At 44.7% G+C, this 26,948-nt stretch overlaps 1 protein-coding gene across 9 annotated transcripts in view; it reads left to right on the top strand.

Annotated features, from left to right (window-relative positions):
* The window catches only part of FRYL (FRY like transcription coactivator), a 245,094-nt gene that overhangs the window by 215,111 nt on the left and 3,035 nt on the right, over window positions 1-26,948 (top strand). For 8 of the 9 annotated variants that reach the window (XM_064149248.1, XM_064149243.1, XM_064149246.1 and 5 more), the window contains 7 exons: window positions 4,570-4,823; window positions 11,799-12,006; window positions 15,276-15,425; window positions 18,264-18,362; window positions 22,137-22,205; window positions 24,757-24,774; window positions 26,617-26,727. In XM_064149248.1, coding sequence (XP_064005318.1) covers window positions 4,570-4,823; window positions 11,799-12,006; window positions 15,276-15,425; window positions 18,264-18,362; window positions 22,137-22,205; window positions 24,757-24,774; window positions 26,617-26,727 — 909 coding nt within the window. The remainder of the gene's footprint in view (window positions 1-4,569; window positions 4,824-11,798; window positions 12,007-15,275; window positions 15,426-18,263; window positions 18,363-22,136; window positions 22,206-24,756; window positions 24,775-26,616; window positions 26,728-26,948) is intronic. The other variant, XM_064149247.1, reaches the window with a different exon arrangement.

Raw genomic sequence — 26,948 nt, 5'->3', positions numbered from 1 at the left:
TGGACCTGAAGGACATTTCACATGATACAACTACCTGAGGGGTGGTTGTGGGCAGGAGGAGGTTGCTCTCTTCTCTCAGGTGGCCAGCACCAGAACAAGAGGACACAGCCTCAAGCTGTGCCAGGGGAGATTTAGGCTGGAGGTGAGGAGAAAGTTCTTCCCTGAGAGAGTCATTGGACACTGGAATGGGCTGCCCGGGGAGGTGGTGGAGTCGCCGTCCCTGGAGCTGTTCAAGGCAGGACTGGACGTGGCACTTGGTGCCATGGTCTGGCCTTGAGCTCTGTGCTAAAGGGTTGGACTTGATGATCTGTGAGGTCTCTTCCAACCCTGATGACACTGTGATAATTTGGCTGTAAAAAGAAGGTCATAACTAAGCAGCATCCAGAAATTAAAGTAAGCTCTACCAAAAAAGACCCAAAAGTAGACATAGAAATGCAATTGCTAAATGGGATGCTCTGTGTTCATTTTGGTTTAGAATGTTTAGTTATTCTCTTTGTTATTTATTTTACTTTCCTATTCATTTACTGCACTGTTTACATTTTATTAACCTCTTTTAACATTTAAATATAATCAATTCTATTTATATATCCTTTACATCTCTTTTAATATCTTATTAACCTACTGTTTAGTTATATTGAACTATATTTATTCTGCTTAGAAATCTGTGGTTCATTACTTTATTATATTCACTGATATTTATTGTGTTCAGTATTGCAGGATTTATTCTTTTGTTATATTTAACTGTATTTATTCTGATTAGAAGTGAATGATTTATGCTTTTCATGTATTTAACTATTCTAGTTAGAAATTCATGAGTTATTATCTTATTATATTTAACTATTCTGGTTAGAAATATATGATTTATTCTATTATTATATTTACCTGCATTTATTCTGCTTAGAAATTCATGATTTATTCTTGTATTATATTTACCAGCATTTATTCTGCTTAGAAATTCATGGTTTATTCTTTTATTATATTTAACTGTATTTATTCTGCTTAGAAATATATGATTTATTATTTTATCATAGTTACCTCTATTTATTCTGCTTAGAAATTCATGATTTATTCTTTTATTATATTTAACTTTATTTATTCTGCTTAGAAATTCATGGTTTATTCTTTTATTATATTTAACTGTATTTATTCTGCTTAGAAATATATGATTTATTATTTTATCATAGTTACCTCTATTTATTCTGCTTAGAAATTCATGATTTATTCTTGTATTATATTTACCTGCATTTATTCTGCTTAGAAATTCATGGTTTATTCTTTTATTATAATTAACTGTATTTATTCTGCTTAGAAATATATGATTTATTATTTTATCATAGTTACCTCTATTTATTCTGCTTAGAAATTCATGATTTATTCTTTTATTATATTTAACTTTATTTATTCTGCTTAGAAATTCATGGTTTATTCTTTTATTATAATTAACTGTATTTATTCTGCTTAGAAATATATGATTTATTATTTTATCATAGTTACCTCTATTTATTCTGCTTAGAAATTCATGATTTATTCTTTTATTATATTTAACTTTATTTATTCTGCTTAGAAATTCATGGTTTATTCTTTTATTATATTTAACTTTGTTTATTCTGCTTAGAAATTCATGGTTTATTCTTTTATTATATTTAACTGTATTTATTCTGCTTAGAAAGATATGATTTATTATTTTATCATATTTATTTCTATCTATTCTGCTTAGAAATTCATGAATTTTTCTTTTATTATATTTACCTTTATTTATTCTGGTTAGGAATTCATGATTTATTCTTTTATTACACTCAACTATATTTATTCTGGTGTAGAAATTCATGTTTTATTCTTTTATCATATTTAACTATATTTATTCTGGCATAGGAATGTATGATTTATTCTTTTATTATATTTACCTTTATTTATTCTGGTTAGAAATTCATTATTTATTCTTTTATCATATTTAAGTGTATTTATTCTGGTTAGAAATATATGATTTATTCTTTTATTACATTTAACTATATTTATTCTGGCATAGGAATATATGATTTTTTCTTTTATTATATTTACCTTTATTTATTCTGGTTAGAAATTCATGATTTATTCTTTTATTACATTTAACTATGTTTATTCTGGTATAGAAAGATATGATTTATTCTTTTATTATATTTACCTTTATTCTGGTTAGAAATTCATTATTTATTCTTTTATCATATTTAACTGTATTTATTCTGGTTAGAAATCCATGATTTATTCTTTTATTACATTTAACTATATTTATTCTGCCATAGGAATATATGATTTATTATTTTAGTATATTTACCTTTATTTATTCTGGTTAGAAATTCATTATTCTTTTATTACATTTAACTATATTTATTCTGGCATAGGAATATATGATTTATTATTATATTATATTTACCTTTATTTATTCTGGTTAGAAATTCATGATTTATTCTTTTATCACATTTACCTGCATTTATTCTGCTTAGAAATATATGATTTATTCTTTTATTATATTTACCTTTATTCAATCTGGTTAGAAATATGTTATTTATTCTTTTATTATACTTACCTGTATTTACTCTGCTTAGAAATGCAAGTTTATTTTGTGTTAGAATCCAAGGTTTAGTCAAATATGTTTTCTTCAGCTGCAGTTCAAGCACTCAAAGGTCTCTCTCTATAGGAGTCAGATGTCTAGTTGGATTTTGTTGCTAAAAGCAAAAGCTTGGCTGTTAAATTTATTAGCTAGTGATTAGCACTTAAATATCTTCTACAAGTGTATCCCTCATATGTGCATCTACCAGACATGATCAGAGAATGGCTTAGGTTGGAAGGGACCTCTGAGCTCATCTCCTCCAACCTCCCTACTATGGCCAGGGATACCTCTCAGCTAGACTCAGCTGCTCAAGGCCTCATCCAGTCTGGCTTTGAACACTCCCAGGGAGGAGACATCCACAACCACCCTGGGCAGCCTATTGCAAAGCCTCACCACCCTCCTACTGAAGAGCTTCTTCCTCAGTGCAGCTCTGTATTACATCCTGACTGCTTCAGTGCAAGTTAGGATATGCTGCTAGGAAACAGCAAGTGCCAGAAAACAGTATTGGTATTCCCCTGAAAAATCCAGTGAAAGGTTTCAAATTGATTGACTCTGAATTAACTGAACCTGAATCCCTCTGTTCAATGCAGTGATGTTAATGAATATGATAATGCTGATGGAGGAAGGGTCATTCTGCTGTTACCTACCTGAATTTAATCGTTGTCACTATAATTGCTAGTGATGGAAAGCCTCCGTTTAGAGATTCACAGTTAAGCCCTTAAAGCTCTCCATGTCAGCAGTAAAATGGCAAAAGAATAGAAGTAGTGGAACATCCTTTTTCCACTCTTTATCTGGTGCCTTGTTGCTCAGTTATGCTTTAAAAGCTTGGAGAGTGGAAAGGTGCAGAAAGGTTCTGTGTTGATGCTGGACAACAAAGGCAAGCATGAGGCAGTTAGAATCACAGAATTGACCAGGTTGGAAAAGACTTTGAGCATCATTGAGTCCAACCTATCACCTAACCCTTCTAATTAACTCAACCATGGCACTAAGTGCCTCATCCAGCCTCCTCTTAAACACCTCCACCACCTCCTCAGGCAGCCCATTCCAATGCCAATCTCTCTTGCTGTATAGAATGTCTTCCAGTCATTTTGGTCCTCACCTAGAAAAGGTTCAAATCTTGAATGTGTTTGTTGTGGTGTAAATATATTTGAGGCTGTTTGCTGATGCTCTTCTGGAACTACCTGCAGGGACATTGTAGCCAGGTGGGGGGTGGCCTCTTCTCCCAGGCAACCAGCAATAGAACAAGGGGACACAGGCTCAAGTTGTGCCAGGGTAGGTATAGGCTGGATATTAGGAAGAAGTTCTTCACAGAGAGAGTGATTGGCATTGGAATGGGCTGCCCAGGGAGGTGGTGGAGTGGCCGTGGCTGGAGGTGTTGAAGCCAAGCCTGGCTGGGGCACTTAGTGCCATGGTCTGGTTGATTGGTTAGGGCTGGGTGCTAGGTTGGACTGGATGATCTTGGATTTTTCTTCCAACCTGGCTGATTCTATGATTCTAAGTGTTCTCTTAAGAGATTTGATTGAGTACATTTGAGAACTATGAGTCATATCCTAGGAGACATGAACATATTAATGTTAACCAGAGGTTAGAAACACTACAAATAAACTCCCTGCCTTTGCTCAAGTGTGTGTGAACACCTTGAAGGTCTGAGTATAGGCTGGATGTTAGGAGGAAGTTCTTCACAGAGAGAATGATTTCCCATTGGAATGGGCTGCCCAGGGAGGTGGTGGAGGCACCGTCCCTGGAGGTGTTCAAGCAAAGCCTGGCTGAGGCACTTAGTGCCATGGGCTGGTTGCTTGGCCAGGGCTGGGTGCTACGTTGGACTGGATGATCTTGGAGGTCTCTTCCAACCTGGTTGATTCTATGATTCTGAGGGGTTAAAGTATAAAAGGTTATTTGTAAAACCATTGTTAATGTTACCTTACTGATAAGAATACAGAAACCCAGACAATAGAAGTAACAAAAGTGTGTTTGCTTCACAGGAAGGCAGCTCAGCAGTGAGAGATGAACAGGTTAGCACTGCTAGTGAAGACACTGGGTCGTATCTACTACAAGAACAACAAGACTGTCTGGTCTGTCATGAGTCTCTTGAATTGGAAGAGACCCCAGAACTGGCAGAAGGAGCAGCTCCTGAGAGCTACTCTGAGTCTATCTGTGAAGAGGATGTTACTCTTGCTTTGAAGGAGCTAGATGAGAGATGTGAGGAAGAAGAAGCTGACTTCTCTGGTTTGTCTAGGTGAGATGAATGTTGGTTCTAAGTTACAGAAATTGCATGAATCCAACAAAGTAGACTTTCTTATGATGGGTTTTCCATGAATCCCAGGCTAGAGGTGTCTAAAATGCTGCATTGCATATCTGAAGTGCTGGTTGCTTGGTTTTGCCTGTTACAGCCAAAGAAGTCCTTGCTTTGCTCAGCAGTTGTTTCTGGTACCAGGAAAAGAGCCATGCAGGAAAAGAGGAATAAAAGAAATGTAGCACTTCTCATCACCATCAGCCAGATAGAAAATGTGAAAAGAGCTCAGAGGGTACTTTGGAGAGTTTTCTTGGCAGCCACCAGCTGTGGGCTTTTCAATACTGCTCTTGAGTTATGGCAGAAGCTGTTTGGCACCCAGAAACAGATTGGTATTTTTTTAATCACAGCTCCTGTAGGAGTTAGGCCGCTTTGTATTTGCCCTAAGTTTATTTTTAGTATGAAAGTTAAGCAATCTCTGGTATATTTTAAAGTAAACCAACATTTTTCTCTTCCATTTTTTAACATGGAGAGCAAAAAGAGCTATTGAGAGGCACAGTTATAGTTAGTCCTAGTTATGGTCAAGTCCTCTTTATGTTGAGTCATATTTAAAGTGAAAGCTAAAGTCCCTTGAAGGTAACAGTTTAAGGAGAAGGGAAAAGAAACCCAAAAATGTCCCATATGAATAAAAAACAGTAACAAATAAAAAAGCCAAGAAACCAGCAAGCAAAAAATTCAAACCAAAGCAACCAAGCAAAAAAAATATCCAAGAACTAAGATGTGTTCAGAAGATTAAGTTTAATAATAAAGAGATGTGATGGTTTGGGTGTTACACACACACACTTTGGAAAATCACCCAGACTAGATTCAGTGGTGCTAGAAATTGAAGCTTTATATTTACAGCTAGCACAATATACAAGCAGCTATTTACAGTAGATACAGTTATAGACAGAAATAGACAAGTTAAAAGGTAATACAGAAACACAGCAGCCCTCCCAGAAACCAGAGTCCCCAGGAGGGGCTCCCAACCACCTTTCCACCTTTCTCCCACTCCTCTACCTTACCCCAGATCTTGCCTTATGTTTAAGGTAGTTTTGAGGGTCAGCTAGGGGGGTTAGGAAGCAAATGGATTAGTCACAAAGATGGCAGGTTAGAGAGAGAGATAAGTTCAACCCAAAGCCCAGACAGTGACTCTGTTATCTATGTTTGTGTTCTTGTTCTTATACATCTCAAGTCCTCCAAGGGCTCTGAGGTGGCTCCAGGGTAGCCTAGGCCAGAAGTCCTTAAGGGCTCCATGGTAGCTATGGGGTGGTCCAGGCCAAAATTACTCTATGATCTATGATCTCAGCAAGCCTATGAGTGAAGTAGACATCACCACTGTTTCCTTTTCACAGCCTATAATGTAGTTCTTCTCACCAAAACATTCTAGCTAGCTTCAAACTAGCACAAGGGACTTAATGTATATAGGACCATAGGCTTAGGGTATTGGGTAATACATAGACTTAGTGTATTTAGGAGCACAGACTTAAGGTATTGGATAATACATAGAGTTAGTGTATATAGGAACATAGACTTAAGGTATAGGATAATGCATAGAGTTAGTGTGTATAGGAACATAGACTTAAGGTACTGGATAATGCATAGAGTTAGTGTGTATAGGAACATAGACTTAAGGTATTGGATAATGCATAGAGTTAGTGTGTATAGGAACATAGACTTAAGGTATTGGATAATGCATAGAGTTAGTGTATATAGGAACATAGACTTAAGGTATTGGATAATGCATAGAGTTAGTGTGTATAGGAACATAGACTTAAGGTATTGGATAATGCATAGACTTAGTGTATATATAGGAACATAGACTTAAGGTATTGGATAATGCATAGACTTAGTGTATATATAGGAACATAGACTTAAGGTATTGGGTAATGCATAGACTTAGTGTATATATAGGAACATAGACTTAAGGTACTGGATAATGCATAGACTTAGTGTATATATAGGAACATAGACTTAAGGTATTGGGTAATGCATAGACTTAGTGTATATATAGGAACATAGACTTAAGGTATTGGGTAATGCATAGACTTAGTGTATATATAGGAACATAGACTTAAGGTATTGGATAATGCATAGACTTAGTGTATATATAGGAACATAGACTTAAGGTATTGGATAATACATAGACTTAGTGTATATATAGGAACATAGACTTAAGGTATTGGATAATACATAGACTTAGTGTATATATAGGAACACAGACTTAAGGTATTGGATGATACATAGCCTTAGTGTGTAGGAACATAGCCTTAGGGTATTGGGTAATATAGACTTAGTGTGTAGGGACATAGCCTTAGGATATTGGATAATACATGGACTTAGTGTATTTAGGAACGTAGCTTTAGGGTATTGGATAATGCATAGACTTAGTGTATATATAGGAACATAGACTTAAGGTATTGGGTAATACATAGACTTAGTGTATATAGGAACACAGACTTAAGGTATTGGATAATGCATAGACTTAGTGTGTAGAAGCATAGCCTTAGGGTATTGGGTAATATATAGACTTAGTGAGTAGGGACATAGCCTTAGGATATTGGATAATACATGGACTTAGTGTATTTAGGAATGTAGCTTTAGGGTATTGGATAATGCATAGACTTAGTGTATATAGGAACATAGACTTAGTGTATATAGGAACATAGACTTAAGGTACTGGATAATGCATAGAATTAGTGTATATAGGAACACAGACTTGAGATATTGGATAATGCATAGACTTAGTGTATGTAGGAACACAGACTTAAGGTATTGGGTAATGCATAGACTTAGTGTGTAGGAACATAGCCTTAGGGTATTGGATGATACATGGACTTAGTGTATTTAGGAACGTAGCTTTAGGGTATTGGATAATGCATAGACTTAGTGTATACAGGAGCATAGCCTTAGGGCAGTGGGTAGTACATAGACTTAGTGTGTAGGAACATACCCTTAGGGTATTGGATAATGCATAGACTTAGTGTATAGGGACATAGCCTTAGGGTATATTTTGTCAGAGACAATATTTAATGATCCTTTTACAGAAAAGGACACAACAGGAACTGTAAACAAACAAATAATTTGAGGAGGTTCTACTGGGACAGAGACAGAGAAGTGAATTTTGTAATCCCCTATGCAACCTAGCCCTATATGCCTTGCCAGAATTAAGGGCTGGGACCAATTACCAGCAGTTTATCTTCTAATATGCAACTGAAAAATCCCTGAAGGTTTTGTTTACACCAAGCAGGCAAAGGAGAAAAAAAAAACTAGCTCTAGTTTGAAGAGCATCAGAGGTGATCATGTACAGGCTCAATGCACTGCTTAGGAAATAGCAGAGAGTCTTTGTGAAGCTTTGCTTACAGACACTGTTCTGAAGGATTGCAATTTAACTTTTGAGCTTTGTGCTACTGAAAAAATACGTCTAAAAACTGAACTCATGCTTCTGTTTAAGACATGGGTTAAGATGGTGCTTCTGTGAGTGAGGGAGTTGTTAGAATCATGGAATCAGCCAGGTTGGAAGAGACCTCCAAGCTCAACCAGTCCAACCTAGCACCCAGCCCTGGCCAGTCAACCAGACCATGGCACTAAGTGCCTCATGCAGTCTTTGCTTCAATACCTTCAGGGACGGTGACTCCACCATCCCACCACCTCCCTGGGCAGCCCATTCCAATGCCAATCACTCTCTCTGCCAACAACTTCCTCCTAACATCCAGCCTAGACCTCCTCTGGCACAATTTGAGACTGTGTCCTGTTGTTCAATCGCTGGCTGCCTGGCAGCAGAGCCCAACCCCACCTGGCTACAGCCTCCCTTCAGGGAGCTGTAGAGAGCAGTGAGCTCTGCCCTGAGCCTCTGCTGCAGGCTGCACACCCCCAGCTCCCTCAGCCTCTCCTCACAGGGCTCTGCTCCAAGCTCCTCACCAGCTTCGTTGCCCTTCTCTGGACACCTTCCAGCACCTCAACATCTCTCTTGAATTGAGGACCTCAGAACTGGACACAGCACTCCAGGGGTTGCCTGAGCAGTGCTGAGCACAGGGGCAGAAGAACCTCCCTTGTCCTGCTGCCCACACTGCTCCTGAGCCAGCCCAGGATGCCATTGGCTCTGCTGCCCACCTGGGCACTGCTTCCTCAACTTCAGCTCCTCTCTGCCAGCACCCCCAGCTCCCTCTCTGCCTGGATGCTCTCAGCCACTCTGTCCCCATCCTGTAGTGCTGCTTGAGGTTGTTGTGGCCAAAGTGCAGAACCCTGCACTTGGCCTTGTTCAATCTCATCCCATTGGCCTCTGCAAAGGGGAACAAACCAGTGTGTGTTAAAAATATTGATAAACTCTCTGTGCCTTGACTCCTCCCACACATTTTTGCTGCCTAAGCAGAATTATAGAACTCCCAAAATATCTCATTCCTTGTGCCAGAAATCATTTTAACAATTAACTTAATGGTTGGTTTGATTAATTTCTAGTTCCATATCTTTATTGGCTGTGTGGTGCCTAATGGAAGGGAGGACTGCAGAGTGCTCTTTGAGCAAAGGCTCATTAAATTGATTGCCCATTAAAGTGGAAGTGTTGTGATCTATCTCCAGGTGCTTCTGGTGTTACTTAAGACACTTAGAAAATAGCATTTCACTGCTAAACGTTTCTCTTAAAGAAAGCTGAAGGGTTTTATGGATGTTGCTGGGCCATATGTTTAGATGAATTGCACAGCCACAACCTCCCTGGGCAACCTGTGCCAGTGTCTCACCACCCTGACTGCAAAGAACCTTTTCCTAACAGCTGGTTTGAATCTCTCCTCTGCCAGTTTAAACCCATTACTCCTTGTTTTGTCATTACAAGACCTTGTCAATAGTCCCTCCTCAGCCTTCCTGTAGTCCCCTTCCAATACTGGAAGGCCACTATAAGGTCTCTTTGATGCCTTCTCTTCTCCAGGCTGCAGAGCCCCAACTCTCTCAGCCTGTCCTCATAGCAGAAGGCTAGGTTAGATGAGGCATTGAACAGCCTGTTCTAGTGGGAGGTGTCCCTGCCTATGGCAAGGGGTTGGAACTGGATGATCTTTGAGGTTCCTTCCAACCCAAACCATTCTATGTTAGTGCAGTTATTGGGGACAAGCTTAAAAATGGAATCACAGAATGGCTTAGGTTGGAAGGCACCTCAGAGATCATCTATTCCAGCCTCCCTACCACGGCCAGGGACGCTTCTCAACTAGGTTCAAGGTCTCATCCAACCTGGCCTTAAACATCCCCTGGGAGAAGGTAGCCACAACTTCCCTGGGAAGCCTATTCCAGAATTTCACCACCCTCATTTTGAAGAGTTTCTTCCTAAGATCCAGTCCAACCCTGCTCTCTTGCAGCTTCAAACCATTCTCCCTTGCCCTATTTCTAGACACCCTTAGGAGAATTCCCTCTGCAGCCTTCCTGTAGAATCAGGGTCTGGAAGAGACCTTGAAAGGTCATCTGGTCCAAGCCCCTTGCCAGAGCAGGATCAACTACAGCAGGAACACATCCAGATGGTTCTTGAGTATCTCAAGGGAGGGAGACTCCACAACCTCTTTGGGCAGCTGTTTCCAGTGCTCTGTCACCCTCACAGTGAAAATCATGCTCAGGGTCTTCAAGAAAGGACTGGATGGGGCACTTAGTGCCATGGTCTAGTTGATTGGTTAGGGCTGGGTGATAGGTTGGACTGGATGATCTTGGAGGTCTCTTCCAACCTGGTTGATTCTATGATTCTATGATTCTAGGTTCACATAGAGCCTCCTATGCCTCAACTTCCACCCATTGCCCTTTGTCTTGTCATTGGGCATCACTGAGAAGAGGCTGCCTCCAGCCTCCTGGCACTCACCCTGCACACAGTGATAAACATGGCTGAGGTCACCCCTCAGTCTCCTCCTCTCCCAGCAGCACAGCCCCAGCTCTCTCAGGCTCTCCTCATAAGGAAGATGTTCAACTTCCTTACTCACTTTTGTGGCTCTCTCAAGCAACTCTCTGTCCTTCTTAAACTGGGAGCCCCAGGACTGAATTCCTGAGTTCTGTGTATTTATTATTTTCTAGAAGGATGACTCAAAATTTGCACATGTTCACTCACAAAAGGGAAAACCTCTCACCTGGAGGTAGCCAGAAAAGGGGGTGAAGATTAAATTCAAAGAGATATATATGCAGGAGATATGTACATATATATGCAGAAGAAGTTTTCACTCGCCAAACAGGGGTTCAGGTGCTGGGAAGTTTCCTTGGGCAGTGACCCAATCCAAGGATTTGACTTTCTCTGGCCAGCCTGATCTAGGGTAGGGTGTCCCTGCCCATGGCAGGGGGGTTGGAACTAGATGATCCTTGTGGTCCCTTCCAACCCTGGCTGATTCTATGATTCTGTGACTTCAGATCCACCTTTTGAGAAGAACTGACTCAGCTCTGCAGTGGAGCCCTTCAGTTATTGATAGGCAGCTCTAAAGTCCCCTTGGAGTCGTCTCTTACCTAGGCTGAACAACCCCAGCTGCCTCAGCCTGTCCTCATAGCAGAGGTGCTTCAGCCCTTGGAAGATCTTTGTGGCCCTCCTACATCTAACCTCATTGCTGTCTACAGCTACCTGAAGGGAGGCTGTAGCCAGGTGGGGGTTGGTCTCTTCTCCCAGACAACCAGCAACAGAACAAGGGGACACAGTCTAAAGCTGTGCCAGGGGAGGTCTAGGCTGGATGTTAGGAGGAAGTTGTTGGCAGATAGAGTGATTGGCATTGGAATGGCTGCCCAGGAAGGAGGTGGAGTCACCATCCCTGGAGGTGTTGAAACAAAGCCTGGCTGGGGCACTTAGTGCCATGGTCTGGTTGACTGGATAGGGCTGGGTGCTAGGTTGGGCTGGATGAGCTTGGAGCTCTCTTCCAACCTGCTTAATTCTATGATTCCCCCCCCCAATTAAAAAACCTAATATACTGAAGAGTTGATTTCTGTTGTTATCCATAGCCAAGATGAAGAAGAGCAAGATGGTTTCCCAGAAGTGCAGACTTCTCCACCTCCTTCCCCATTTCTTTCTGCCATATTGGCAGCTTTCCAGCCGGTGGTGTACAATGATGAAGAGCAAGCCTGGCGCTGCCACGTCAATCAGATGCTGTCAGACACGGATGGATCTTGTGCTGTTTATACATTTCATGTCTTCTCAAGATTGTTTCAGGTCAGTGAATTGCCACTTTGCCTGAAATCCTTTCCTCCTGCTTTCCAAGCTTATCCTTCCTCTCTGGAACTGCAAACCCCACAAGATTATGGTAGCGAGAAGCCTTGGGAAGCAAACAGAGAGCAGGCCAAATCCTCAGGTTGCTGTAAGAGTACTAACTGGCCCTACAGTGTTTCTCTATGGGATGTCTGCTGTGTTCCTGGTCTGAGAGTGACTCTACTCAGAAAAAAATGAAAAGGCTCCAAAATATCCCCCAGCTTAGTGGGTTTTGTAAGCTCTTAGTTCAGGTTGTGTCCCTTCTTTAATGCTCTGAGCGTCACCCAGGTTCTGTGCTGATTACAGAAGCAAAGTCTTCCTCCTGGGTTTTCTGTGGCATTCATTTATGATGAGAGCACAGCATGACAGACATTAGTGAGCCTGTCTTACATCTGTTTCATGAGGAAAAGGGGGTGGTGGTTCTGCAGAGAGGTACTTCAAACACCAGGAGAGCCACTAAAGCTGCAAGTTTCAAATGCCTCTAACTGTATTTACCTCATAGGAACACCCAACTCAAAATGCCTGTGGCTTATTTTTTCTGGCTTCCTCCTTCCTGTCAACAGGGGATGCATTTCTTCCCTTTTCAAAGTGGCATCACTTGGATGCACATTGTTCTTTGCAGCTTATTCTGGGATAGAAGAAGAACGACGAATCCATTCTACAGGCAGCATGCCCAGTGAACTAAAAGCAGGTTCAATATGCAAGGACTTCATGACTCCAACCCTTTCTCATACCTCCAGGATTAGTTTTTGCCTGTGTTTGCTGCACCATAATAAAGCCTCATTTTGGTTTACCACACTAGCACACATTTTACCCCATAGGTATAGGCAGGCTTAAGATTAGGACCACGAATTAACTTACAGCTGAAGAATTCATACTCTACCATGCAATAACTTGAGGCTGCATCTATAACCACTTCCCATTTTTAGTTGAATTATTTTGCCACAACACAGTGAAATTCCTGTTTCTGAGCTTAGGTTTTTGTTGGTTTGCTTCCTCTAGACATCAGGGGTTTAGTTTCTCTCTGTTTTACCAGGAGTTTAGTTTCTCTCTGTTATACCAAAGCTTAGCTACTGTTACTCTTCATACATTCATTAATTTCCTGGAAGTGTTAAAATAGGAGTTTCTCTCATGTTCATTAAAGAGAGAGCTAGAAAGAAAGATGTGGCTTGACAGGATAGCCCTCAGCTGGGAAGATGGATAGTCTGGGAAAACTGACAACAGCAACCCAGGTCTTGAGCCTGGGCAAAGAACTGTTCCTGAGGAGTTGTTCCTGGATACACAGGAAGGTTAAAATGACTAAAGGAGACCCAGAAAGCTTTGTTTGACTGCATCTTTCCATTTTGCTTCTGGCTCATACACTGTGTAAATGTCACCTGTGTGTAGTTTCATTCTACATCTGACTTGATAGGATTTAGGAAATAATATACAGCAAAGCACAATGTTTTGTTAGGCTAAGCTGCTAATCTCTGTAATTAAACATGATGTATGTAGGACTGATGTTTAAAGCAGGTGGAAGTCCTGCAGGTGGCAGTTTTGGGCAGAGATTGTGTTCTACAGGTCCTATTCTGATGATATACATAGGGCTGATGTTTAAAGCAGGTGGAAGTCCTGCAGGTGGCAGTTTTGGACAGAGATTGTGTCCTACAGGTCCTATCCATCCTATCCTGATGATATACATAGGAGTGATGTTTAAAGCAGGGGGAAGTCCTGAAGGTGGCAGTTTTGGACAGAGATTGTGTCCTACAGGTCCTATCCATCCTATCCTGATGATATACATAGGAGTGATGTTTAAAGCAGGTGGAAGTCCTGCAGGTGGCAGTTTTGGACAGAGATTGTGTCCTACAGGTCCTATCCATCCTATCCTGATGATATACATAGGAGTGATGTTTAAAGCAGGTGGAAGTCCTGCAGGTGGCAGTTTTGGACAGAGATTGTGTCCTACAGGTCCTATCCATCCTATCCTGATGATATACATAGGAGTGATGTTTAAAGCAGGTGGAAGTCCTGCAGGTGGCAGCTTTGGACAGAGATTGTGTCCTACAGGTCCTATCCATCCTATCCTGATGATATACATAGGAGTGATGTTTAAAGGAGGTGAAAGTCCTGCAGGTGGCAGTTTTGGGCAGAGATTGTGTTCTACAGGTCCTATTCAGATGATGTACATAGGGCTGATGTTTAAAGCAGGTGGAAGTCCTGCAGGTGGCAGTTTTGGACAGAGATTGTGTCCTACAGGTCCTATCCATCCTATCCTGATGATATACATAGTGCTGATGTTTAAAGCAGGTGGAAGTCCTGCAGGTGGCAGTTTTGGGCAGAGATTGTGTTCTACAGGTCCTATTCTGATGATGTACATAGGGCTGATGTTTAAAGCAGGTGGAAGTCCTGCAGGTGGCAGCTTTGGACAGAGATTGTGTTCTACAGGTCCTATCCATCCTATCCTGATGATATACATAGGAGTGATGTTTAAAGGAGGTGGAAGTCCTGCAGGTGGCAGTTTTGGGCAGAGATTGTGTCCTACAGGTCCTATTCTGATGACATACATAGGAGTGATGTTTAAAGCAGGTGGAAGTCCTGCAGGTGGCAGTTTTGGGCAGAGATTGTGTTCTACAGGTCCTATTCTGATGATGTACATAGGGCTGATGTTTAAAGCAGGTGGAAGTCCTGCAGGTGGCAGTTTTGGGCAGAGATTGTGTTCTACAGGTCCTATTCTGATGATATACATAGGGCTGATGTTTAAAGCAGGTGGAAGTCCTGCAGGTGGCAGTTTTGGACAGAGATTGTGTCCTACAGGTCCTATCCATCCTATCCTGATGATATACATAGGAGTGATGTTTAAAGCAGGTGGAAGTCCTGCAGGTGGCAGTTTTGGACAGAGATTGTGTTACACAGATCCTATTCTGACTCCAAACTCTATCATTTTCAACACTTGAATGGAACTGTTACTGTCTGTAGTGTCCAGCTACACTGATGTTAAAAGCCTAGACCTGAAAAGAGTAATCATCTTTATAGGCACAGGCTGGTTTTGTTAACTGATTTATTGCATTTCCTGGAGCTCATTTTGCACAAATATTTAGAGCAAAGCATGGATCTAGTTCATCACTTAATGACAAAAACACTTAACTGTCGTGGGGGAGGTTTGCCCTGAAATTCTTCATCTGGGAAGCCAGAGGAGGAAGAGTCAAATGCAGTGGGAATTAATTGTTTGGGTTTCTGTCTGCTTTGCTTTCCAGACCATCCAAAGGAGGTTTGTCTCTATAACAAATGACTCAGTCAGCTTTCTGGGTGAGAGTCTGCAGCGCATTGGCACCAAGTTTAAAAGCTCTCTGGAGGTGATGATGATGTGTTCAGAGTGTCCAACTGTCTTTGTGGATGCAGAAACGGTAAACATCTCCTGCCCTTCCGTGCTGAAACACCTCTCTGCTTAGGCTCCTTGATGGGACACACAGAAGCATGGCTTTGCATTTGGAAAATGGCAATCATAGAATCAAGCAGGTTGGAAGAGAGCTCCAAGCTCAGCCAGGCCGACCTAGCACCCAGCCCTGCCCAACCAACCAGACTATGGCACTAAGTGCCCCAGCCAGGCTTGGCTTCAACACCTCCAGGCATAGCGACTCCACCACCTCCCTGGGCAGCCCATTCCAATGCCAATCACTCTCTCTGACAACAACTTCCTCCTCACATCCACCCTAGACCTCCCCTGGCACAACTTGAGATTCTGTCCCCTTCTTCTATTGCTGGGTGCCTGGCAGCAGAGCCCAACCCCACCTGGCTACAGCCTCCCTGCAGGCAGCTGCAGGCAGCAATGAGCTCTGTCCTGAGCCTCCTCTGCTGCAGGCTGCACACTCCCAGCTCCCTCAGCCTCTCCTCACAGGGCTGTGCTCCAGGCCCCTCCTCAGCCTTGCTGCCCTTCTCTAGGCACATTCCAGTATCTCAACAGGTGAGACTCTTGTCCCAGTTAACAAGTGATAGGACAAGAGGGAATGGCCCCAAGTTGTGCTGGGAGTGGGTTAGATTGGATCTTAGGAACAATTATTAAGCACTGGTACAGGCTGCCCAGGGAAGCAGTAAGGTCTCCACTCCCAGAAGAGTTTAAAAGCCATAAATATGGTGCTGAGGGGCATGGCTTAGTGGTAACTTGGTTGTCCTAGATTAACAGTTGGACTTGATGATCTGAAAGATCTCTTCCAACCAAAAAGATTCTATGACTCTTTGATTCCATGATTAGTACAAGTGACAGGAGAAGAATTAGTAAGAAAAACATAACTGGAATTAAAACTGCAGGGAGAAATGGTGTGGGGCAAAGCACTGTCCCTGGAGGTCTTCCAGCAAAGCCTGGATGAGGCACTTGGTGCCATGGTCTGCTTGACCATGGGGGATAGGTTGGGCTGGAAGATGTTGGAGTTCTCTTCCAACCTGCTTGATTCTATGATTCTATGATGTAGCAGCTCCTGAGGGAAAAAGATATTTTGGAACTAGGTTGGAAAAGGCAAAGTCATTAGTGGTAGAAAATTCTTCAAGCATCCAACAGTTCCTGTTCCCACAGACTGAAGCCTTTGCTGGTGGTTTGTATGTTGAGAAGGGCAAGCAGCCCTCACTGCATGCTCCTTTGGGTTGCTACAGAAGCCATTCTGTAGGGCTTTTTCCCCTGTCTATTTACACTGACTGTGCCTTTATCCAATGTTATTCTTGCCTTTGAAAGGTCTTAAAAACCTCTTTTGAAATTCATTTATTTGAAAAATGAAAACTGACTTACCTGATAGAGCTGCAAAGGTGTCACGAGCTGAGCCTCAGGCAACTCGTTCTCATTTGGTTGTTCTTCCAAACGGGGCCTGGGAAATGTCAGATTACATCATTGAGACTTACACTGCATGGGTTACAGTCAGATGTTACATGACTAAGAGCTCCCCTGAGGGATGGCAAAGGGCTCAGGTCCAGCCAGCATGGGTTTAGGAAGGGCAGATCCTGCCTTTCTAACCTGATCTCCTTCTATGATCAGGTGACTGCTTGGTGGCTGTGGGGAGGCCTGTGGATGTGCTCTGTCTGGACTTCAGCAAGGCCTTTGATACTGTCCCCCACAGCAAACTGCTGGCTAAGCTGTCAGCCCATGGCTTGGATGGCAACACTCTGTGCTGGGTTAGGAACTGGCTGGAGGGCCAAGCCCAGAGAGTGGTGATGAATGGTGCCACATCCAGCTGGCAGCTGTCACTAGTGGTGTCCCTCAGGGATCAGTGCTGGGCCCCATCCTCTTTAACATCTTCATAGATGATCTGGATGAGGGCATGGAGTCAGTCATCAGCAAGTTTGCAGATGACACCAAGCTGGGGGCAGATGTGGCTGGGTGGGAGGGCAGAAGGGCTCTGCAGCAGGACCTTGACCTCCTGGACAGATGGGCAGAGGCCAATGGGATGGGGTTCAGTAGCTCCAAGTGCAGGGTGCTGCACTTTGGCCACAACAACCCCATGCAGAGATACAGGCTGGGGTCAGAGTGGCTGAGAGCAGCCAGACAGAGAGGGATCTGGGGGTGCTGATTGATACCCACCTGAACATGAGCCAGCAGTGTGCCCAGGTGGCCAAGAGAGCCAGTGGCATCCTGGCCTGCATCAGCAATGGTGTGGTCAGCAGGAGCAGGGAGGTCATTCTGCCCCTGTACTCTGCACTGGTTAGACCACACCTTGAGTGCTGTGTTCAGTTCTGGGCCCCCCAGTTTAGGAGGGACATTGAGATGCTTGAGCGTGTCCAGAGAAGGGCAACGAGGCTGGGGAGAGGCCTTGAGCACAGCCCTACGAGGAGAGGCTGAGGGAGCTGGGATTGGTTAGCCTGGAGAAGAGGAGGCTCAGGGGAGACCTCATTGCTGTCTACAACTACCTGAGGGGTGGCTGTGGCCAGGAGGAGGTTGCTCTCTTCTCTCAGGTGGCCAGCACCAGAACGAGAGGACACAGCCTCAAGCTGTGCCAGGGGAGATTTAGGCTGGAGGTGAGGAGAAAGTTCTTCCCTGAGAGAGTCATTGGACACTGGAATGGGCTGCCCGGGGAGGTGGTGGAGTCGCCGTCCCTGGAGCTGTTCAAGGCAGGATTGGACGTGGCACTTGGTGCCATGGTCTGGCCTTGAGCTCTGTGCTAAAGGGTTGGACTTGATGATCTGTGAGGTCTCTTCCAACCCTGATGATACTGTGAGACTGTGATACTGTGACTACAGAGGTGATTGCTTTTATCTTCCAGCTGATGTCTTGTGGTCTGCTAGAGACACTGAAGTTCAGTGTTCTGGAGCTCCAGGAACATTTGGATACCTACAACGGCAAAAGAGAGGCAGCAGAACAGGTGAGTCTCTTGTACTTTAAAACGACCCATCAAGAACATGCTGCAGGTCTCCATCTCTCTAGAAGTAAACTGTGAGGGGAATGGGGGGGGGGGTAAAAAAAACATGAAATAAAATTCTGTTTCCTTTTCTTACTTCTGTTCTATGTGAGGAATCAGAACCTGAGTTTTTTCTTAGGTGTCATTTGGGGTTTTTTGTGCAATACATTTTTGCAGTGGAAATGCCTCAGGCTGCACAAATGCACTTAGCAGTGGGAAGAGCTCATTCCTGATTTAAAAAGCCTCTTAAAAAGACTCTGATGTTTTTAACAGGAATATCAATGAAACCACAGAGGTTTGGTTTGGTTTTGTACATTTTGGCTTATTTTAGAGTGGGATTCACAATGCAGATTAAGACATGCACATACAGTCTGCACATATGCATATGTATCTGACCACACCAAGCTGTGTGGTGCAGCAGCCAGGCTGGAGGGCAGGGATCCATCCAGAGGGACCTGGACAGGCTGCAGAGGTGGGCACAAGCCAAGCTCAGGAGGTTCAACAAGAGCAAGGGCAAGGTCCTGCAGCGGGGTCAGGGCAATGCCAAGCACAACTCCAGGCTGGACAGTGAGTGGCAGGAGATCAGCCCTGAGCAGAGGCACTTGGGGGTGCTGCTGGAGGAGAAGCTCCACAGGAGCCAGCAGTGTGCACTTGCAGCCCAGAAAGCCAAGCAGAGCCTGGGCTGCAGCAGCAGCAGTGTGGCCAGCAGGGCCAGGGAGGGGATTCTCCCCCTCTGCTGTGCTCTGCTGAGAACCCACCTGGAGTCCTGCATCCAGCTCTGGAGCCCCTGGGACAAGAGGGCTGTGGAGATGCTGGAGAGTGTCCAGAGCAGGGCCAGGAGGATGCTGAGAGGCTGCAGCAGCTCTGCTGTGAGCACAGCCTGAAAGAGTTGGGGCTGTGCAGGCTGGAGCAGAGGAGGCTCACGATGCCTGGAGGTGCTGAAGCAAAGCCTGGCTGGGGCACTTAGTGCCATGGTCTGGCTGATTACTTAGGGCTGGGTTGGACTGGCTGAGCTTGGAGGTCTCTTCCAACCTGCTTGATTCTGTGATTCTATGATTTGGGCTTAGTCAGAGGCAAAGTCCTCATCTAATAACTAAGACTACCTTACTCAAAGGAATATTTAAGGGCTGACCATCTCCACTGGGCAATGCTGTCATCACTCCTCTAAGTCCTCACTTTCAAGAGCAACACTGAGGCATAGAGAGGCTTAATTGATTTGCCCCAGGGTTGTGGAAGGGGGATTTGAATGGTACCTATCCCAAACAAAAAGGAGTTCTCCCTATCTAAACTCCTCACAGCAACAACAAATGGTAGTGTTTGGTTACTCAAAGTAGGAGTTAAAATCCAGTCCCTTCAGTCACTTCAGTTTTAGCTAATGTTGCTCTGCCACTTACCAAGGTAAATCCATGCTGAATACAAAGAGCTTGGGGGTTTGCAACTTATTATGCTTGAGAAAGGGTTATAGATCAGAGTTTGATGGCCTGTCATTGGATCATAGTCAGAGAGTGTTGTTTTGCTATGGTGCAGCTGTCAAAACATCCAGTGACATATTTCTGTGGCCAGCCTGTCTTCTGTTCTGACACAGGAGTTCTGAGTGACTGGAGCAGGGGGGAAAAAAAAGGGTTGCAGGATGAACTGAATTGTTCTGAAGTACCTGAGGACAAGGGAGGTTCTTCTGCCCCTGTGCTCAGCACTGGTCAGGCCACCCCTGGAGTGCTGTGTCCAGTTGTGGACTCCTGAATTGCAGAGAGCTGTTGAGGCACTGGAAGGTGTGGACAGAAGGGCAGCAAGGCTGAGGAGGGGCCTGGAGCACAGCCCTGTGAGGAGAGGCTGAGGGAGCTGGGGGTGTGCAGCCTGCAGCAGAGGAGGCTCAGGGCAGAGCTCATTGCTGTCTGCAGCTGCCTGCAGGGAGGCTGTAGCCAGGTGGGGTTGGGCTCTGCTGCCAGGCAACCAGCAACAGAACAAGAGGACACAGCCTCAAGTTGTGCCAGGGCAGGTCTAGGCTGGATGTTGTTAGGAAGTTGTTGGCAGAGAGAGTGATTGGCACTGGAATGGGCTGCCCAGGGAGGTGGTGGGGGCACTGTGCCTGGAGGTGTTGAAGCCAAGCCTGGCTGGGGCACTTAGTGCCATGGTCTGGTTGGTTGGGCAGGGCTGGGTGCTAGGTTGGGCTGGCTGAGCTTGGAGCTCTCTTCCAGCCTGCTTGATCCTATCATTATGATTCAACCTGCTAGAAAATGTAAGGTTGTGTTGATACCATAACATTCTGGGCACACCCTTTATTCAGGCTGGTTTTAAGGCTTAAAAAGGAGAAAATGGATGTTCCAAAGGCAGTGTGTGAAAAGAACTGTTAGCTCCCCAAGTGCTGATGCTGCTTGTTGCAGCACAGAGCCATTCCCTCCTTACCAGTGGCTGCTGTCAGACAAACAGAAGAACGAGATTTGCTGTGCAGGTTGGTATCCATGTCACTAATTGAAACTGACACTGCAGGGCTTAGAGAATTCCATTTCTCCTCCTGATAAGCACACAGGCCTGGTTAATTCACTAAGTAACCTTTATTAAATTGAGCAGATGGGAAATCACATTTTTCTTCTCCTTGCATCAGATAAAGGTCAGGAAAAGGTCACTAAGAATTCCTGTGGGACTCAAGATACCAAGCAGGCAGTATGCTAAATTATCCTTCCATGGACATATAGAGCCTGTTTCTATCAGAAGATGATCTGCACTCCCATTTCAGTCCTACCTAAATGACCTCATGCTTGCAGTTGTTTGCACTGCACACTGTGTCGAGGAGATGATCAAATCATGTTGGTCACTAAGGGCATATTTTATTCTGCAGATGCTTTTGGCATGCTTGGGTAAAGCTAGAGTAAGAAAATACCCACTGAAAGTAATAAACTTGTGCTCTGCTCTGGGGACTGGGCTGAAATAGAGTCTTGTATTCAGTGGAACCTGGGTGATTGTGTTGGGTGTTGAGAGGGTACTTCAGCTCCTTGCCTTGTGTGAATCCTAGAATCACAGAATGATCAGGGCTGGCAGAGACCTCAAGGATCATCTAGGGTTAAGTCCAGCCTTGTATTCAGTGGAACCTGGGTGATTGTTTTGGGTGTTGAGAGGGTACTTCAGCTCCCTGCCCTTTATGAATCCTAGAATCACAGAATGATCAGGGCTGGCAGAGACCTCAAGGATCATCTAGGGTTAAGTCCAGCCTTGTATTCAGTGGAACCTGGGTGATTGTGTTGGGTGTTGAGAGGGTACTTCAGCTCCCTGCCCTGTATGAATCCTAGAATCACAGAATGATCAGGGCTGGCAGAGACCTCAAGGATCATCTAGGGTTAAGTCCAGCCTTGTATTCAGTGGAACCTGAGTGATTGTGTTGGGTGTTGAGAGGGTACTTCAGCTCCTTGCCTTGTGTGAATCCTAGAATCACAGAATGATCAGGGCTGGAAGGGACCTCAAGGATCATCTAGTTCCAAACCCCTGTCATTGGCAGGGACACCCTACCCTAGATCAGGCTGTCCAGAGCCTCATCCAGCCTGGCCTTAAACACCTCCAATGATGAGGCTTCCACCACCTCCCTGGGCAACCCATTCCAGGCTCTCACCACCCTCATTCTGAACAACTTTCTTACAGAATCTGAGGACGTGCAAGACTTGATGAAATGTCTCAGGCAATTTTAGCACAGTCTTCAAGTTGCATACCTTCAGAAGATGTCTAACTCTGTTTCTGTTTCTTTTGTAGTGGCTAGAAGACTGCAAAAGAACATTTGGTACTGATGATGGTATCCATGGCACTAACACGGATGCCCAGGTAGGTCTCTGTCATTTGTGGGTCTCTAGATAGGAGATTCAAAGCAACAATAATCATTCTTTCTGTCTGCTGCACAAAGCCTCCAATCTTTGCAGAGAGATGAAAAAATGGCACAAAGAGCTTTTCATTTCAGTTATCATTCTATCTGCTGGGAACTCAGAGCCTGATGTAGCAGTGGCTTAATAAAAAATGAGTTGCTTCTTAATAAAACTTGCCAACCCACCTTGGGTTCTAGACTTAATAACACTGAGCAGATAAGCAGAGCAGATACCATCTGTGTACCAGCAAGTTTGCCATTCTGCTGCTGATGAAAAAGCATTCTGCTTGTATGCTGAGATAAACTGCCTGGCCAGGAATCTCTGCTGCATTTGGTGCCATTAGCACTATAGAAACACACCTGAGCTTTCAGGAGTTCTTATTTGGGTGGGAGCAAAGGAGCAGTGGCACAAACACCTCATGGAATTCTCCTGTCAAAATACCATCTAACAGCAAGAGGTGAAGTAACCTGTTAGTAGTAATGCAGTCTTTTCTATGCTATTTGCATGGCTGTCATCCGTGGTTAATGCTACTAATTGCTGTAGGAAGTGATAAGCTTTACCCCAAGCAGTCCAGGACTCCTTTTTTAACTGTCATCAATAGGAACAAGGAATCTGCCATCTAGAGTCATAGAATGGGGCTGGGCTGGAAGGGACCTCCAAAAGTCATCTAGTCCAGGCCCCCTGCAGTCAGCAGAGACATCTCCCCCTCTACTCTGCTCTGCTGAGACCCCACCTGGAGTCCTGCATCCAGCTCTGGAGCCCCTGGGACAAGAGGGCTGTGGAGATGCTGGAGTGTGTCCAGAGCAGGGCCAGGAGGATGCTGAGAGGCTGCAGCAGCTCTGCTGTGAGCACAGCCTGAAAGAGTTGGGGCTGTGCAGGCTGGAGCAGAGGAGGCTCCCAGGGGACCTTCTTGTGGCCTCCCAGGGTCTGAAAGGGGCTACAAAAAAGCTGGGGAGGGACTTTTGAGGCTGTGAGGAAGTGGCAGGAGTGGGGGGAATGGAGCAAAGCTGGAGGTGAGGAGGAAGTTGTTGAGCAGGAGAGTGGTGAGAGGCTGGCATGGGTTGCCCAGGGAGGTGGTTGAGGCTCCATGGCTGGAGGTGTTTGAGGCCAGGCTGGCTGAGGCTGTGTGCAGCCTGCTCTAGGGTAGGGTGTCCCTGGGCATGGCAGGGGGCTTGGAACTGGCTGATCCTTGTGGTCCCTTCCAACCCTGACTGATTCTGTTATTCTATGATCCTCAGTTAGAAGAGGGAGGCAGAGCTGCTTCATTCAGCAGGTATTTTTCATTCCTTAGCACAAGTAACATTTCCTGGCTAACTTTTAGCACTGTGGTCAATACAGCTAAGGAGTAGTGAGATGAATTCTGCTCTGGCTCATGCATTGCCAGCAGAATCACAGAATCAAGCAGGTTGGAAGAGACCTCCAAGCTCATCCAGTCCAACCTAGCACCCAGCCCTAGCCAGTCAACTAGACCATGGCACTAAGTGCCTCATCCAGGCTTTGCTGGAGCACCTCCAGACTTGCAAGGAAATCTGCTTATTGGAATTTTGCTGTTGGTACTTAAATCCAAGCCTGAAGGAATGCATCTGGACCCTGGCTGGGCTCTACAGGGCTGGCAGGTAGAAGCAGCAGATTATTTTTCATGTCAGCAAGTATATGAAAGACACTGAAGCAACAAAGCCATTTTTAAAAGAAAGCCCCCCCTTGAATTTTGAGAAGATCTATCAAGAGATGCCAAGCTGTGCAGGCTGGAGAAGAGGAGGCTCCCAAGTGACCTTCCTGTGGCCTTTCAGCATCTGAAGGGGGCCTACAAAAAAGCTGGGGAAGGACTTCTCAGGATGTCAGGGAGTCATTGGCATTGGAATGGGCTGCCCAGGGAGGTGGTGGAGTCACCATCCCTGGAGGTGTCCAAGCAAAGCCTGGCTGGGGCACTTAGTGCCATGGTCTGGTTGATTGGCTAGGGCTGGGTGCTAGGTTGGATTAGATGACTTGGAGGTCTCTTCCAGCCTGGTTGATGCTCTGATTCTATGCAATCTCACAGTAAGGTGGTGAAAATGGAGTTTAGTAAACCCAAGAATTCTCCAGACTGATTCAGAATCCAAAGGATGTCTCAGATTGCAAAAGGCAATAGTTTTGCTTATAGTGCTATGGAAGAAGAAACACTGTGAAATATCCAAACCTTGGGATTGATTTCCTTCCATCTGCCTACCTTGAAGACTAAAATGTGTAAAGACCACAAAGGGTTGTAAATGAAGTGTGCTACTCATGCTGTGAGACAACAGAGCCAGTGCTGTTTATCCTTAGCTACAGCAGCAAGTAAAATCACTTCAAATTCAGCTTGGGGATGGTTTCTTTTCTTCCATTCAGTGCACAGTTGGAGCATGTTACTTGTATTTCTTCCTCTGTTTTACCTGGGACATCTTTTACTCTAATTAAAATGATTTCCTACACTAATTCTTTTTTTTTTCTTTCTTTCTGTCTGTCTGTTTTTGTGACCTGCTCATCTTCTTGCTTAGCAAATGGAAATTCTAGCAGTAAGTGACAATTCTTGATGTGTCAAATGCTTAACCATGCCAGTCACCAAGCTGGACTCCATCTGTCTTGTCCATTTGTGAAACAGTGATGTCTTGTCATTGACTACTACCTGTGTGTTGTGTTGTGTGGGGCAATTTGGCACCATCTAACCCATTGAACTGTTGGTCCTTTGTAGATAATAAGATGCTGTACTTAGTAGAATGCTGTAGAAGATGATCCCACTAGCACCAGCTTTAATGTGTGTATGCAAAGCAATATTAACACTGTCTGCACTTTGACCTGAGTGGTTTAGAGGCATATAAATGGAAGCAAGACAGCACAGAAGTTAATGCTGCTTAAAACTGTACCACGTGGTGGTTTCTGAAGGAGAATCAGAGCTATCTGTTCTGAAAGAAACATTCTTGCCTTCAAGATGGAATTCCTCTCCTCTTACTCCATCAGGCAGGTGTAAGCTGCCAGTCCTGTGCGATAGTTGTATTGATGATCTGGACCAGAGGATTGAGTCCAGCATCAGTAAGTTTGCAGATGGCACTAAGCTAGGAGCAGCTGTGAAGCAGCTGTTGGAGGGTAGGAGAGCCCTGCAGAGGGACCTGGCCAGGCTGGATGGGTGGGCAGAGGCCAATGGGATGAGATTGAACAAGGCCAAGTGCAGGGTTCTACACTTTGGCCACAACAACCCCAAGCAGCACTAGAGGCTGGGGACAGAGTGGCTGAGAGCAGCCAGGAAGAAAGGGAGCTGGGGGTGGTGGGAGAGAGGAGCTGAAGCTGAGGCAGCAGTGCTCAGGTGGGCAGCAGAGCCAATGGCATCCTGGGCTGGCTCAGGAGCAGTGTGGGCAGCAGGACAAGGGAGGTTCTTGTGCCCCTGTGCTCAGCACTGCTCAGGCCACCCCTGCAGTGCTGTGTCCAGTTCTGGGCTCCTCCATTCATGAGAGATGTTGAGGTGCTGGAAGGTGTGGAGAGAAGGGCAGCAAGGCTGGGGAGGGTCCTGGAGCAGAGCCCTGTGAGGAGAGGCTGAGGGAGCTGGGGGTGTGCAGCCTGCAGCAGAGGAGGCTCAGGGCAGAGCTCATTGCTGCCTGCAGGGAGGCTGTAGCCAGGTGGGGTTGGGCTCTGCTGCCAGGCAAGCAGCAACAGAAGAAGGGCACACAGCCTGAAGCTGTGCCAGGGCAGGTCTAGGCTGGATGTTGTTAGGAAGTTGTTGTCAGAGAGAGTGATTGGCATTGGAATGGGCTGCCCAGGGAGGTGGTGGAGTCACCATCTCTGGAGGTGTTGAAGCAAAGCCTGGCTGAGGCACTTAGTGCCATGGTCTGGTTGACTGGATAGGGCTGGGTGCTAGGTTGGGCTGGCTGAGCTTGGAGGTCTCCTCCAACCTGCCTGACTCTATGCAGGTTCTCTGAAGCTCAGGCCCAGGCTCTGTATGTGTTCAGGAAAGAGTCCATAGTTGCAGAGTGCAGCTGCTGCTTTTCCATACTCGATCTCGAATTTAAACCAGTAAGATACCAACAATGGAAGTTAAATGATCTCCCTTGGAACATGACATTTCAGATTGCCTCCACTCTCCCCCCACTGCCCTTTGTGCAAATGTAACTTACTCAAAAATCAGCTTTAAACCTGTGTGAGAGAGGCTGGCTGTAAATCTAGACCCGAATGAAGCTTTCAGCTGCTTTTCAAGCTTCTTGCCACGCTGCCTTCTAAACCCTTTTGGCATTTTCTCCAGTAACCAAGTAACTGCTTCTTGATTTTGCACACTCTCTACTGAAGAAGTTGCCATTGATTGTCTCTTGTACTGGACAGCAGATGTCTTGCACTCCCTAAATGTAATAAAAGCTCTTTTCCTTTTGTAGGAGCTGGAGTTGTGCCGGAGACTGTACAAGTTGCATTTCCAGTTGCTGCTTCTGTTCCAAGCCTATTGCAAACTCATCAGCCAAGTGAAAACAATCAAAAAAGAAGCAGAGGTAACGAAAACTTTGCCTAATTGTTGACATTTTAAAGGCAAATCCTTTAAAACACATTTTGATGTCATTTTTCACCGTTTTGGAAGTCGAAGGAGGGTAGCAGCTGTTTTGCAGCCAATTGAGAGTTAAGAAGAGCTTGCAAGAATTTTTCTGGGATGTTCAATTATTTGTGTTGATTTTTGGACCTCTTGGAAGCTCTTACACAGACAGGAGTGTAGGGA

Source organism: Pogoniulus pusillus, chromosome 9, assembly GCF_015220805.1.
Source record: "Pogoniulus pusillus isolate bPogPus1 chromosome 9, bPogPus1.pri, whole genome shotgun sequence".
In the NCBI taxonomy this organism is placed as follows: Eukaryota; Metazoa; Chordata; class Aves; order Piciformes; family Lybiidae; genus Pogoniulus; species Pogoniulus pusillus.
This window is presented reverse-complemented; position numbering and strand designations above follow the sequence as displayed.